The 13,906-nt window shown below is 40.1% G+C and overlaps 1 protein-coding gene across 1 annotated transcript; it reads left to right on the top strand.

Annotated features, from left to right (window-relative positions):
* Positions 1-7,460: 7,460 nt before the first annotated feature.
* Positions 7,461-13,367, top strand: LOC122888515 (pinopsin-like). The gene is given in 7 exon segments (XM_044223074.1): positions 7,461-7,659; positions 8,221-8,584; positions 10,383-10,551; positions 11,326-11,497; positions 11,575-11,637; positions 11,639-11,809; positions 13,174-13,367. Coding segments are annotated over 6 exon segments (1,107 nt in total). The 5' UTR covers positions 7,461-7,659; positions 8,221-8,241; the 3' UTR covers positions 13,363-13,367.
* Positions 13,368-13,906: the final 539 nt, after the last annotated feature.

Genomic DNA, 13,906 nt, shown 5'->3' with positions numbered 1-13,906 from the left:
TACACGCACAGATATCAAAGGGACAGTTACCTCGGTTTAAATCATAAAGCAAGATTTACATTTTGATATTGTTGGCATGGTATAAATTGGCACGTTGCCCAAACCTAGTAAAAAGTCAAAATTAGCCACTTTTCAAAACATCCAGCTTCAAAATAAGTTTTAACACAGAACACACATTTAAGGGAATGCTTTTTCATTTTCACTATGGTTGCATGTTTGCTTCAAACAGAAACAATTTTCTTTTCATTTTCATAGATGGAATATAAAAAACAGTATACCAACAGCCTTAGCTGACTACTTAGGTTCAAACACCAACAACCATACAGTATTTCATGAACAATTAACTTTAGATAGTATTTCCACTTGTATATGAATACAAACAAATAGATAAACTAGGCCCTTTTTCTTTTTAGTGTTCTGTATCTGCATCTCTGAGGTGGTAACCAGGGTTGTGTGCTGTGGGACACAGATAGACTTATTACAAATACACACTCCCTTTGGATGCAGTCATGTAAACTGCAGTGTGTTCAGAAAATATCACATTAAAATAAGAGCATTGATGGGTTTAATACAGTTTTTTGCATTTGTATAGAGAAATTAAAATATTCTATATTATAATATTGTTAAAAAAGACCTAAAGTGATTATATCATATAAGCCACATTGGGGCGATACTTGTGTAACCTGCAGTGGTGCTTTTTGTACTTTTTCAAGCAGAAAGCATACAGTCTGTGGTATAAGGTGAAAAGGTGGAAGTCTGGCCATGTCACGACAACGAGAACACTGTGACGTCATCACGTTCTGAACCCTGCAGTTATGACGTCATGCAGAATGTTCAACAGAATGTTCTGTTGGGTTAAAACCTCCTGACAAAACTCCAGTTAGTTACAACCTGACCTCCAACAGAGAAACATCTCTCAGTGGAAACAGAGTGACAACTACCGAAAGTAGAACACTACTACAACCAAACACGACAATACAGCAAGAATACAACTACCAAAAGTGCACTAGAACTACAAGCAAAACTATAACACTACAACACCGCTACAGTATCTGTGTTCAGCCAACATGGAGAAAAGCGACAACTCAAGAGACGAGGTAAGACTTTCTAAACAGGAGAGTTTAACGCTTATTTAGGACAGCCTAGTTTTTATTTTATTTCTTCATTTTTGAAGCTTCAACAAATACAATCATTATAAATAAGAGAGGGGATGAATTGTCAATACTGCCCTCCCACATTGGTAGCCTGATATTCAGACATCTTTACCCCTTATTATATTATTACATTATATCATATTAGAGAGATGTGGGAAGCAATTCAGAGGTCTGGAATCAGGCTACCACAATGGATGGCTAATGAGCTGATTGAGTTATTTTACATTTTGTTTTTCATTTCCACAATAGTTTCTAATTTACATGAACTTGTTGTACTGAGACATCTGAACTGTACAATGTTAAAATGTTTTTAGTGCTTTGAGTTTTACAACATGACTGCTGTAATGTGTTTACTGCGAGTCAGGGACACAAGGTGAAACAGACTTTGTGTTGCTGTAGTTTACATGACATGAGTTTTTGTGGATATGATGCAGTTGGCTTGAGGATACTTCCATTTGATATTAAGTGACTGTATTTAAGTGAAATATGGAAACACAATTTCACTGAAATACCATCACTCAATAGTAAACTGAGAATTTGACTGTTTTGGCTGAAGCAATTGAGGGACATTTCACTTTGCTGGTAGTGATGCAGGGCTCTTTTACAACGGATGTAAATGGCTACATTTCATTCAAATGTGTGAAAAACTAAAGATGAAAGACCCCCTCTCTTTCTGTGTGTATCCAAAGTTAAGATGGGACAGTACTTTTACCTATTGCCTGTATACTTGCGTCTTTCAGTGCTCACAGTGTACTCCCAGCAGAACCCTGCACGCCTTGCGACAAGCCCTTCTGGACTCCAAAGCAGAAAACAAGCAGCAGGCTGCAGAAAATGCTGCTCTGAGGGAGCAGATAGCCAGCAAGGAACTCAGCTGTGAGCAAGAAAAAAAGAAGCTCCTGGATGAAAGGGACAGTTTAGTGTCAACTCTGTTCATGGCCAAAAATGACATGGATGACCTGGTGAAGGCTTTAGAGTCCATAAGAGCCAGTCAAAACCAGTTTTACACTCAGCGCACTCATTTGGAAAGACAAATGAAAAAAAACGAAGAAGAAGTCCGCTCCTTGAAGGAAAGTCTGCGCTGCCAGCAGATGGAGACTGAGGAGGTCAAAAAATCCTGGAAGGCAGAGTGCGACAAGTTCAATGAGATGAAACTTTCCTTTGACAAAACTGTGATACAGATCAATGCAGACTGGGAAAGCCGGTGGATTATTAGACAGGAGGAGGTAGCATGGAGCTGAAAACTCTGCAGCAGGACTGTGAGAAGAAGGCGAGCCAGGTCATCCAGGACAAGGATGATGTGATCACCAGTGTCAGAAAGGAAATGATGGCACTAGTAGAGGGAAATCTGGCCAAGCTGAGAACAGTACAAATGGAGATCCACCAGAGCGAGACAGAGTGGCAAACAAAACACAAAGCTCTGGAGGATCGTCTCAGGTGTGAGCTGGCAGCAAAGGAGGAGAGCTTTAAGAAAACACAGGAGCTGCAGAAAGACAGCAGAGAGATGGAGGAGAAGTGGCTCGCCAGAGAAGAGGAGTGGCTCAACAAGGAAGAGGAGTGGCTCGCCAAGGAAGAGGAGTGTCTCAACAAGGAAGAGAAGTGGCTCGCCAAGGAAGAGGAGTGGCTCAACAAGGCGAGCAAGATGGAGGAGGAGATGAAGCTCCTGATCCAGCAAAATGTTGAACTTCAGGTACGCCAGTCAGTTGATCATTTTGACTGGAATAATAACTTGTTAGATTCTAACAGTTTGTTTCAGATTTAGTCTGTGGAAGAGAAAATACTGAATTATATGCTGTCTCTGTCTTTTCAGGAGCTCGCCTCAAAAACTGACAAAGAGAAGGCGAAGATGAAAAAGGAGGAAAAGAAGGCAACAAAGGAGACAGAAAAGAGACTGAAGAGGGAGAGAAAGAGGAGGAGGAGAGAGAGAGAAAAGAGAAAGAAGCAAATGAGAAGAAGGAAAAGGAGCGATTGAAGAGAGAAAAGAAAGAAAAGGAAGAGAGAGAGAAGAAAGCGAAGAAGGAGAGGAAGGAGAGAGAGAGAGAGAGAGAGAAGAGAAAGAAGAAAGAAGCAAATGAGAAGAAGGAAAAGGAGCGATTGAAGAGAGAAAAGAAAGAAAAGGAGGAGAGACAAAAGAAAGCGAAGAAGGAGAGGAAAGAGATCGAGAAGTGAGAGGAGTAACATCCTTTCTCCCTTCCTAACCCCCTCACCTCTTTCTCCCTTTCACCCCTACCCTCTCAACATGCCTACTCCTCCTACCCTCTTACCCCCCATCTCCCCATCCAGCTTTCCCCCCTCCCATCCTTCCTCTCCTTCCTCACCCTCCACCCCCTCAACCCTCCCATCACCCCACCCTCTTACCCCTTTACCCCCTCCTCTTACCCTCCACTCCCAGACTTCCCTCCTCCCATCATCCTCTCCCACCTTCTCTGTCCTCTTCCAGGGCAGCTCAGTGATCAGCACTGCAGCCTCACAGAAACAAGCTGCTGGTTTCCATCTGGGCCGGCTTCTTCTTCTTGTGTGGAGTTTATGTGTTCTCAGTGTGTCTGCGTGGGTTTACTCCGGGTGCTCCGGTTTCCTCCCACACTCCAAAGACATGCAGGTCAGGTAACCTGATCGCACTTTAAATAAAAACATAAATGTAAAAATAATTCATTCAGAGCTACCCGTTTCTGCCTTTGTGAATATAGTCTTAATATAAATACCCTTGCTATTATGACAACTTGGTCATGATAGCAGGTTTCAGATATTTCTGTAAATCGAAGATGAGCCTTCATTTTCACCTAAACACATTATGAGGTGATTGCAGAGTCTGTATGTTTTCCTGCAGCTGATACCATTCATACAGCAGGGAAATACCGACCCCAGTCAGTGAGAGGATGGACTTGCAGAAATATATATTTGACTCAGCTCTTGAGTGAAGATCGGAGATTTCATTCAATTTTCAGCTTTTATTCAAAATAATGGTTGGTATACACAAACCTCTATTTATTTTAATAAAATACTCACACTGGAAAACACTCAGGTAGTGCACACATCTGCCAAGGCCACACAGTCCTCTAATTTTGTTATTTCAACAACAGAAAAAATATTTTTTAATTCTACATCAAAATACACAAAGTAGCCTAATACACAATCAAGGTGGTTGCATAATGGTCGCCATGATTTTTGTATAATACTTAAATCCTTTAAGGGATAACTGGGGCTTTATACAGTGATGAATTGTGCAGAATTCTGAATCAGTCAGACTCCACGGAGTTATGGCCATTTAAATTTATCCTGATCCAGATGTGTAGCACAATGTGCTAAAGAGTTATGGCAGTTTACGTCAACCTACAAGAATATTTTACTAGTAAAATAAGTGTCGATCTTGGTTTCCCTTATAGAGAATAAGCAGTATTTGCTTTGACATTTCAATAAAGAGTTTCCCTTCGGGGATCAATAAAGTATTTCTGATTCTGATTTCTGATTTCTTCTCCCACCACTGTGCCATCCGTAGAGCTATACTGATAATATGGCTGTAAGTGAAAGCAGACAGGCACATTAGAAACAACCAGTAACTGCAAGCGGTGTGTGTTTGGCTGGTGGCAAAACATCTGACTCACAGCAGTGTAATTCTACTTCTGCCTCTACTGGTTGGTACAACTTGCTCTCATATACAGCAGATCTACTGTAGATCTACTGTAGTCACTTCAGGACCTGTGGTGGAAAGTAACTAAGTACATTTACTCGATTGCTGTACTTTGGTAAAATTTTGATGTACTTGTACTTTACTGGAGGAATTACATTTTATGCTACTTTTATACTTCACTATTTTATCTGACAGCTTTAGTTACTTTGCTGATTAAAATTATGAATACAAAATATTCTCAGCTAATTAATGTTGATGTATTATTATAGATTAAGCTACCCAGCAGTATATAAAGTAATTAACATCCACCACCTTTACCAGCTGCAACATTACAGTGATATTTATACATTCATGCATCCATAGTTATAATTCATTTATTTTAATATATATGATTCTGAAATGGGACATTCTGCATAATGGGTACTTTTACTTTTGGTACTTTAAATATATTTTGGTGCTAATACTTTTAATAATTTGAAATGCAAAAGTTTCATTTCAGGCCCATGCATCCGATCAGTCTCTCTGAAATTCATTAACTGAGGAAGTGTCGTGCATAGAAAATATAACTATAACGTATTTCCATCATCGATTCATAAAGAACATTGTTGAAAGAAGCTTTACTGTCAGAGAAAAGCAAAACAAACCTGAAACGTGCAACGCTCGGTGTCTTCTAATAATCAGTGATGACCTGGACAGTAAGAAAGACATGTCATGGCACGTGCAGGCAGCTAAGTCATTTCTATGCCGCCCACCTGATCAGCGCCCACAGAAGCCTCTCCACCATGACAGTTTTAATTACAGCGCATGAATGTGGAGACGTAGCTTCACTCTGGCACAATGGATGTGTGGGTGGCCGCACTGGGTGGAAGTGACTGCACGTGATGTTGTTCAGTTCCTTCTTCTTCCTCTACCAACAAGGGACAAAGGACAACACAAGCAGAAATTAGCAATCTGTTTCAAGTGTGTGTGGTGTGTATAATATGACATGGATCAATAAATGTCTAAAGTGGAAGAATCCTGCCTCTCAAAAGGCTGACATATTAAATGGAAGAGGTGATAAATGTGAGGTCTTGCACCACCCAGGTCTATTCAATGAAAGTTTGTGTGTGTGTGTGTGCATGAGATGAAGGTTGCACATATGTTTGTGTGCAAAGTAACAAGTGAGGACACCTCTGCATCACTGAAGGTTACCAAAGATAATTAATGGAAGAAAAAACAACACAACTGTGTCTGGCCCTATAGTCATTGTTTGTTTGTGTGTGTGTGTGTGTGTGTGTGTGTGTGTGTGTGTGTGTGTGTGCATGGATGATGATAATAAAAATAATAATATATATATTCACCGTCTTAGCATGCTAACATTTGCTAACTGCACCAAACACAAAGTACAGCTGAGGCTAATGGGAATGTCATTTGTTTTGCCATAAAGTATTGGACAAATTAAAATTTAGACCTGATGGTGGCGCTAGAGGAAATAGCAGGGGGATTCATCCTCTGGGGACAATGAATGTCTGTACAGAATTTCATGGCAATCCATCCAATAGTAGACCAAAGAGGTGGACCAACACATCGACATTGCCATCTCTAGAGCCACACTGTCGCAGCTAGCATGGAATAAAAAGCAAAAATGGCTGCGAAGTACATATTCTAGGTAAAAGCAAGGCTGAAAAGGGGAGTTTTGAACAGTTGATGTTGCTTAACCGCAGGTCTTTTTGGTCCGATGAACAGCAGGGAGCCTGTGGATCTGAGGGCTCGACCAGGGAGAAATATTTTCACCTAACAAGAATCTTACAGTTGATCCTAAAACTAACTGGAAGCCAACGATATGAGCTCTTGTTTTTGTTCCACTTTTGGGGCGTCCTGTGAACGGTGCGTTGCAGTATTCGAGTCTACACGTAATAAAATAATTCACAAGCCTCGCTGCGTCTACGAAAGAAAGAGACGGTCTGATGTTGGCAATTTTCTTTTAGTGATGTTTCTTATATGTAGGTGGAAAGTTAGGTCAGTTGATGGTAAAATCCAGATTTCTTGTCTGAGATGCAATGTGCTGAGATAGTGTAGTAAACTGTAGGCACAATTTTATGTCTTTGCTCTCTTGGACTAATGACGAGGACCTCTGTTTTGTCTTGATTTAACTTGAGGATCCATAAATTGATGTCAGATGACATCCAACAGGAGTGTTTTGAAGTTTGAGAGTCCTTCCGCAGTCAGATCAGAGCCTCCCTCACATTCAAGCCTCCACTGAGAAATTTGACATTTGAGCTAAATTCAAATATTCACACAATTTGAAGACAATTTTTGTACAGACATTCATTGTCACCAGAGGATGAATCCTGCTGACTTTGGTGATGCCAAAAGTTTAATTGCAGTATTTATTAATTAATTAATGGTTCATTGTTGTTTGTCTTGACAGGCAGTATTGTATCTCATGTTTTCCTACACAAAGTAGCAGGTACAGTTCTGCCATAAAGAGCAGCCGACTCAACTAAAATGTATGGAAAGTTTTAGTGTCGCAATGATGATTTAAATACCGTCTGCAGAATTCAAAGTCATGTTTCTAAAATTAAAACTTACTTAAATGTCTGTTAGGAGGGTTTTCTTAACTCAAAATGGACAAACAGCAATGTCTTGTGATTGCTGTAAATAGTCTTGTGTCTTCAACATCTCATCTGTTAATGCTACCAGGCTGAGTTCTGTTCTTGGCTCGTCCTCTGAGTCAGCCACAGCCTGTATTATTGATATGTTGGCTCAGTTATTTAGGTCCCCAATCTAGTCCAGAATAAAGCAGAATAACAGAACAGAATAAAGACATGTTTCTCATCTTGGCTGGATTGTTTTTTTTCTGTCTTTCTCAGTGGGAATGTGTCCTTGTTCTCATTGAAGGTTTGGAGATGTTTTTCATTCTATTGAAACTGTATTAACTGTGATTTGGGGATTTGTTATGACTAATGTTTCTGTTTCTTTGCTGAGTATTAGGCTACGCTTGTCTTAATTGTTTAGGTTCTAGGTTTGAATGTATTTAAAGAGTACAAATGTCAGTAGGCTATAGCAAAAAAAAAAACAAATAGCCAGCTATTTTACTATATATTTCTTGCCTTAAAACTGTGTTAAACATGATTTCAAGTAAGTCAGACTTCATGTTCTTCTTCCTATTGGTATTCTTTCTTTGCGTTTCCTTCTCATTGGGTGTCTGATAGGTTTGTATTTCAGTTATTCTGTTAAAATTCTTACTTTTAAATGAAGAGTGATACGGATAAATTACCCTTTTGATATGTGAACACAATGGGGGACAGGGAAAGAGAAAGTTACCAACCTGAATAAGTGTGTTTTCAGCCCCAGTGGCAGTAGAAACTCCCCTACTGAGCTGCAGTAGGGGAAAATCCTTATTAAACATTTTCTTTATTTTCTTTGTTTTATGACGGCCACCTTCTGTCTCTGATTTAGGTGAGTGATAACCAGGTTGCCATGGTGATCCTCCCGCAGCACAGTAACAACCTCAGCACCGGGCACAGCTCCGTGTGGGACCCCGCCGCCGACGCGCTGAGCCGCGCGGGTCACACCGCGGCGGCCGTCGCCCTCGGGTTCATCCTGGTCCTGGGCTTCCTCGGTAACTTCCTGGTGCTCCTGGTGTTCTCCCGCTTCCCCGGGCTGCAGACTCCGGTGAATCTGCTGCTCATCAACATCAGCGCCAGCGACATGCTCGTCTGCATCTTCGGGACTCCTCTGAGCTTCGCGGCCAGCGTGCGCGGCAGGTGGCTTACCGGCTCCTACGGGTGCCGGTGGTACGGTTTCTCCAACGCGCTTTTCGGTGAGTGATCGAGGATGTTTGAAACTCCTGCATAAAATGAAAAAATAGGCTAATGTTATTGGCTATGTGCAATCGTTACAGGTCCTGTTTGAGTTCAGTTAAACCTGATTTTGTCAGGAATCTGTGTCGTTGATATTTAAAGGATTTCTTGACAAAACGAGAGAGCAGTGGTGGAAGAAGTACTCAGACCTTTTACTGAAGTAAAAGTACACAAGTATTCGCGTCAAAATATAGGCTACTCAAAGTACCAAAAGTAAAAGTAGGCTGCTTATGCAGAATGACCCATTTCAGAATATTAAATTACTGTGTTATAATTTTTGATGCATTAATGTGTACATCACTTTAACGTTGCAGCTGGTAAAGGTGGGGCTGATTTAATTACGTTATATACTGCTGGGTAGCTTGTGAATTTCCCTCAGGGATCAATAAAGCCTTATCTTAAACTAATAATATATATGATCATTTATTTGTTGATTATATTTTGCATTAGACCGATTAATCTTAATCTGCAAAGTAACTAGTAACTAAAGTTGTCTAAAGTTAAATGTAGTGGAGTAAAAAGTACAATATTGGTTTCAAAAATGTAGTGTAGTAGATGTATAAAGTAGCAGAAAATATAAATACTCAAGTACAAGTATCTCAAAAAAAATCTTACAGTACAGTACTTGAGTAAATGTACTCAGATAGCATTTTTGAACATTATTGCACTTACAAGGAAAAGCAAAAGAAATAAGGAAAGAGAAAATAAGGAAAGAAGCTTATTTGTTGGGTAATGTGAAAATAATCTGAAATTTCCTTGAAACTGTTTGAATTTCTGGAAACGTAGCCTACTTATGAAATATATGTACCTCTGAATACATTTAGATAGATATCTGTGATACATCAATGTATGTTTCTAAATGTTTCCCTCGAACATTTACATTTGAAGTTAAGTTGAGGCATTTAGCATTAAATCATTTCAACTAACTGTAACAAGAGTTTGTGTTGTTTTTTGTATTTCTTGCACTTTTTGTACTGCACATGTTTCTTTGTTTCCTCTTCATTCTTGTGTGTTTGGTGTTTGCCAGCTTCTGGCCCATTTCTGCAGTCAACCCTACAACATATTAGTAAAAATAGTAACCTAACAACAGACAGCAACATAATAAACTTAATATATTGCACTGGAATGAAAAAATCTGGCTCTAGGTGCAGATATACATTTTTAAAACATTCCTATCAAATTTCATTATTATTTGTTTCATTTACAATCTATTTGTTCTCTGCAGTGTGTCACATTTAGGTTCTTAGGACTTCCAGTGGTAGAAGATGCTGAGAACCTTTACTTAAGTAAAAGTAGCACCACAACAACGTAAAAAATAGTCCATTACAAGTAAAAGTCCTGCATTCAAAAGCTTACTCAAGGACAGAAGCATTATCAGCAAAATGTACCTAAGAGTATCAAAATAATGGAGTGTTGTATTTTATATTACTGGACTTTTGATACTGATACATTAACTTGTAAGCAGCATATTAATGTTACAGCTAGTTGAGGTGGAACTACTTTAAATACCGTTAGGTTGTTTAATCTGTAACAATGCATCAGATTTTATCGGTTGATCTTATGTTTTGGATGTAAACTCTTAATCTGCAAAGTAAATTGCCAGATAAATGAGTTGAAGGTTAAATATTTCCTTCTGAAATGTGGTAGAAGTATGCTTTCTGCGACTTTGGTCATAAAAACAGTCTAATAACAGGTGACTGGCTCAGTTTGATCACTAATTGCTGTTCTTTACTTTGTGATGATGTCCCTCTCTGTCAGGTATAGTATCGCTGGTGTCTCTCTCTCTGCTGTCCTTTGAGCAGTACTCTGTGGTGCTCCGCAGCACACAGCCGGACTCCTCTCAGTACCGCAGGGCCAGGCTCGCTGTCGCCGCCTCATGGCTCTACTCGCTGGTCTGGACGCTGCCGCCGCTGCTGGGCTGGAGCAGGTCTGTACTGAACAAATATTAACACACCACTTCGCTCATTCGATCATTCATTCATTCACTTATTCAGTCTGATGAAGCTAAAACTGAAAGTAAAATATTTTGCTGATTTATTCACTTAATAAAAACAGAAATAAGAAGTGAGTGCTATAAAAGAAAATGCAACTTTAAAGACCCACAAAGTTTTGGTCATCTTTGATTTCATAGTACTGTAACATCACAATCTGTTACTGTGACTTACTGAGTTAATAAGTTATTTATTTTACAGGTAGTTTAATGTAAAAGATGATCAGTAATGCCCCTAAAGAATGGAACATTGTAAAAGTAAAATGTTTGGCTATTTATTTATTTGATTAATTGTATCACAAGCCTGTCTCAATGAAAAAGACAAAATGGAATCAGAAATAATGAAAGGGCTTATCACACACCAAAAACTCAGCTGTGGACCAACTTCTTGGTAAAAATATTTAATTTGAATATTTTCTTAGCTTGGCCATCCTTCATTTTTGGTTCTTTTGCATTGCCTGAGTTTGACAACCACCAGACTGAGTTATATTACCGTGCACAGAATTTCAGAGTTTCTTGAAGACAAAATAGCATGTTGGAGAGATCTGGGCTTTCCTTTCCTGTGCCCCATGTAACACAAAAGTATAAACGTGAACAAATGAATAAAATGGGTCCATTTATAACAGAGATGTTAAACATATCATGACACAGAACTAGAACTTAATAATGTTGAATATGAAATCAGAGCATATGTTGTGTGTTATGGAGCAGCTATGGGCCGGAGGGTCCCGGCACCACCTGCTCCGTCCAGTGGCACCAGCGCTCGGCCACAGCTCGCTCCTACATCAGCTGTTTGTTCGTCTTCTGTCTGCTCCTCCCACTGCTGCTCATGTTCTTCTGCTACGGGAGGATCCTGCTGGCTGTACGAGCGGTGGCCAGACAGGTGAGCGTGCAGAATGACCTTTGACCTCTGTTTAACGTGTGACGCCTAGCTCTGCCATTCTGTGTGTGTGTGTCCAGGTCACCAGGGTCAACCGGTCCTCAGCTGAGCGGAGGGAAGGCCGTGTCCTACTAATGGTGGTCCCCAATGGTGTCGGGCTACCTATTATGCTGGATGCCATACGGGGTTGTGGCGTTGCTCTCCTCCTTTGGACGGCCCGGCGTGGTGCCGCCTGCTGCCAGTTTACTCCCCTCCTTGCTGGCGAAGACCAGCACCGTCCTCAACCCTGTTATCTATGTGCTGCTCAACAACCAGGTAACAGCAATTCTTAAAGGATTCTTACACACAGTCATCAGAGGATTATTAACTTATTTTCCTTCTTCTAAATGAGATTTGCTTTTATTCAACTCCAAACAAAACAAAACAAAACTAGAGGGGCATGTGTGCTTCTACAAAACCTTTGCAAGGCCTCACCAGTTAAAGCACAGGTTCACAGTCTTCCACAGAAAACGTTTGTTAACCTCAGGATAAATCCTACAATTCTGCTGCACCAAAGCTGGATTGCTAAACCACAGTTAATTTCTGAGCCGAGTCTCAATTTAAATGTTTTTATCTGTTATTTATCATTTTAAATCCAATATAATTAAACACTGACACACAAGAGTCCTAGTTAAGAGTACTCCACCAATTTAGCATTGCACTCCTGTAACATCGTCAGACTCACGAAGGACAGTTTTTGAAAGAAAAAGATCAAAATCCAGGCAGCAGAACCAGAGATATCATCTTTTTGATTCCACGCATTCTTCCTCCTTGTCAAAACCTGGCGCCTACATTACCCACAATGCAACTCAACAACCGACAGTTCAGTCAGAGATTCGGATGTGTTTTGCTAGTAGCAGCTAATGTAGCCTCGAGCCGCTAACCTCAAGCAGAGATGAGGAGCGGGCCACAGAGGTCTGGTAACTTCACATCTGCAGAGTTTTTTCATTTTCAAACTTGTAGTCTTCAACTGATGCTGACTCAAGTGACATCACTTGAGGAAATTTACCAGACTTATGCATGTCCCTCTGGAGCCACAAAAGACTTTTTACAACTCTTTCCACATATGCAGTAGCAAGTACTCCCCAAGACCTGTAAATAGACTTTGATTCGTAAAATCAGTGGAGTTCCCCTTTAATAGTCACATGCCCATATGTACATTGAAAGAGTTGCTCCAACAAGGACTGAAGCTGTTGTCCCCCATCTCTTCCACTGAAGTTGCACTAAGAAGGGATCTCTTTACGGCCAGTATGGACAGGAGGAATGATTACAATGTACATTGTAATGTACATACTGCTTCCTATCCAAAAAAGTTTGTGCATCATTTATGAAATATGTCATGTAAACACTTGATTTGTTTCAATTTACTATTTGTCCCGCCAACTGAACTGCTGAAGATGTGTGCGGTGATTCAGAGGTCTGAAACCAGGCTAGAATATTACCAAACAAATTAATCAATTTGCTTTGCTTGGTTAGTATCTAGCCTTGGTTTATATACTCTTTTCACTTTTTATGCCTGCCTTAGACGGAACATTTCGCCTACAACTAACATCCACAGAAGATGTTGTAAAATTAGTGTCATATTTATTTCGCTGCCTCCACCTCCTCTGTTTGTGTGTGTGTGTGTGTGTGTCTCTCAGTTCTCCAAGTGCTTCCTGTACATGATGAGATGCAGCTCAGATGCTCCGCCCACCCCAGTCCACCACACACTGCCTCAGGCTCCCAACCTGCCAACAGAGGAACAAAACACAACGCCTGTCATGCCCACATCCAGAGAGCAGCAGGTGCAGCGGCCTGTCCTGGTGCTAGTGGCTCAATATGCAACGTAGAGGTCAAAGGTCAGTTAAAATAAGACATTATTCCACTTACTTTTTTCAATTTGAGATATTTTGAAACAAAAAAGTAAAAATAACTATGTTGCAGGAATTATTTTTGTTATGACTTTAAACCCTGTTCTTTGAACTGCATTTGACTTGGCTGAATACTGACTTTCATGTCACCCCAAAACTGATGTGACTTTCAGTATGACAAAACACAGTCAATAAATCAGAGACAGAGAGCTCAGTAACAGAGGTCAATGTCATGTTAGCTGGTTATAAACATTAGAAGACTGTGAGTGAATTAACTTAAATGAAAAAAAAAATCACTGCTCCTTACAGTAAGTTTAAGACTTAGAAATGACTTTGGTCAAACTTGGAACTGTTAAAAATCTGAAGCTCACCTTCATAAGAACTGGAGTATTTGACAGCCAAAACATACATCTCAGGGTTTTATCTGTCAAATTAAAACAAGAAAGACAAGTTTGACACCATGAAGAGTGAAGTATTTTTGTCTCAAAAGTAAAAAAAAACTTGCTCACGAGGGCAACCAGGC

The sequence above is a fragment of the Siniperca chuatsi genome, linkage group LG14 (genome assembly GCF_020085105.1).
Source record: "Siniperca chuatsi isolate FFG_IHB_CAS linkage group LG14, ASM2008510v1, whole genome shotgun sequence".
In the NCBI taxonomy this organism is placed as follows: domain Eukaryota; kingdom Metazoa; phylum Chordata; class Actinopteri; order Centrarchiformes; family Sinipercidae; genus Siniperca; species Siniperca chuatsi.
This window is presented reverse-complemented; position numbering and strand designations above follow the sequence as displayed.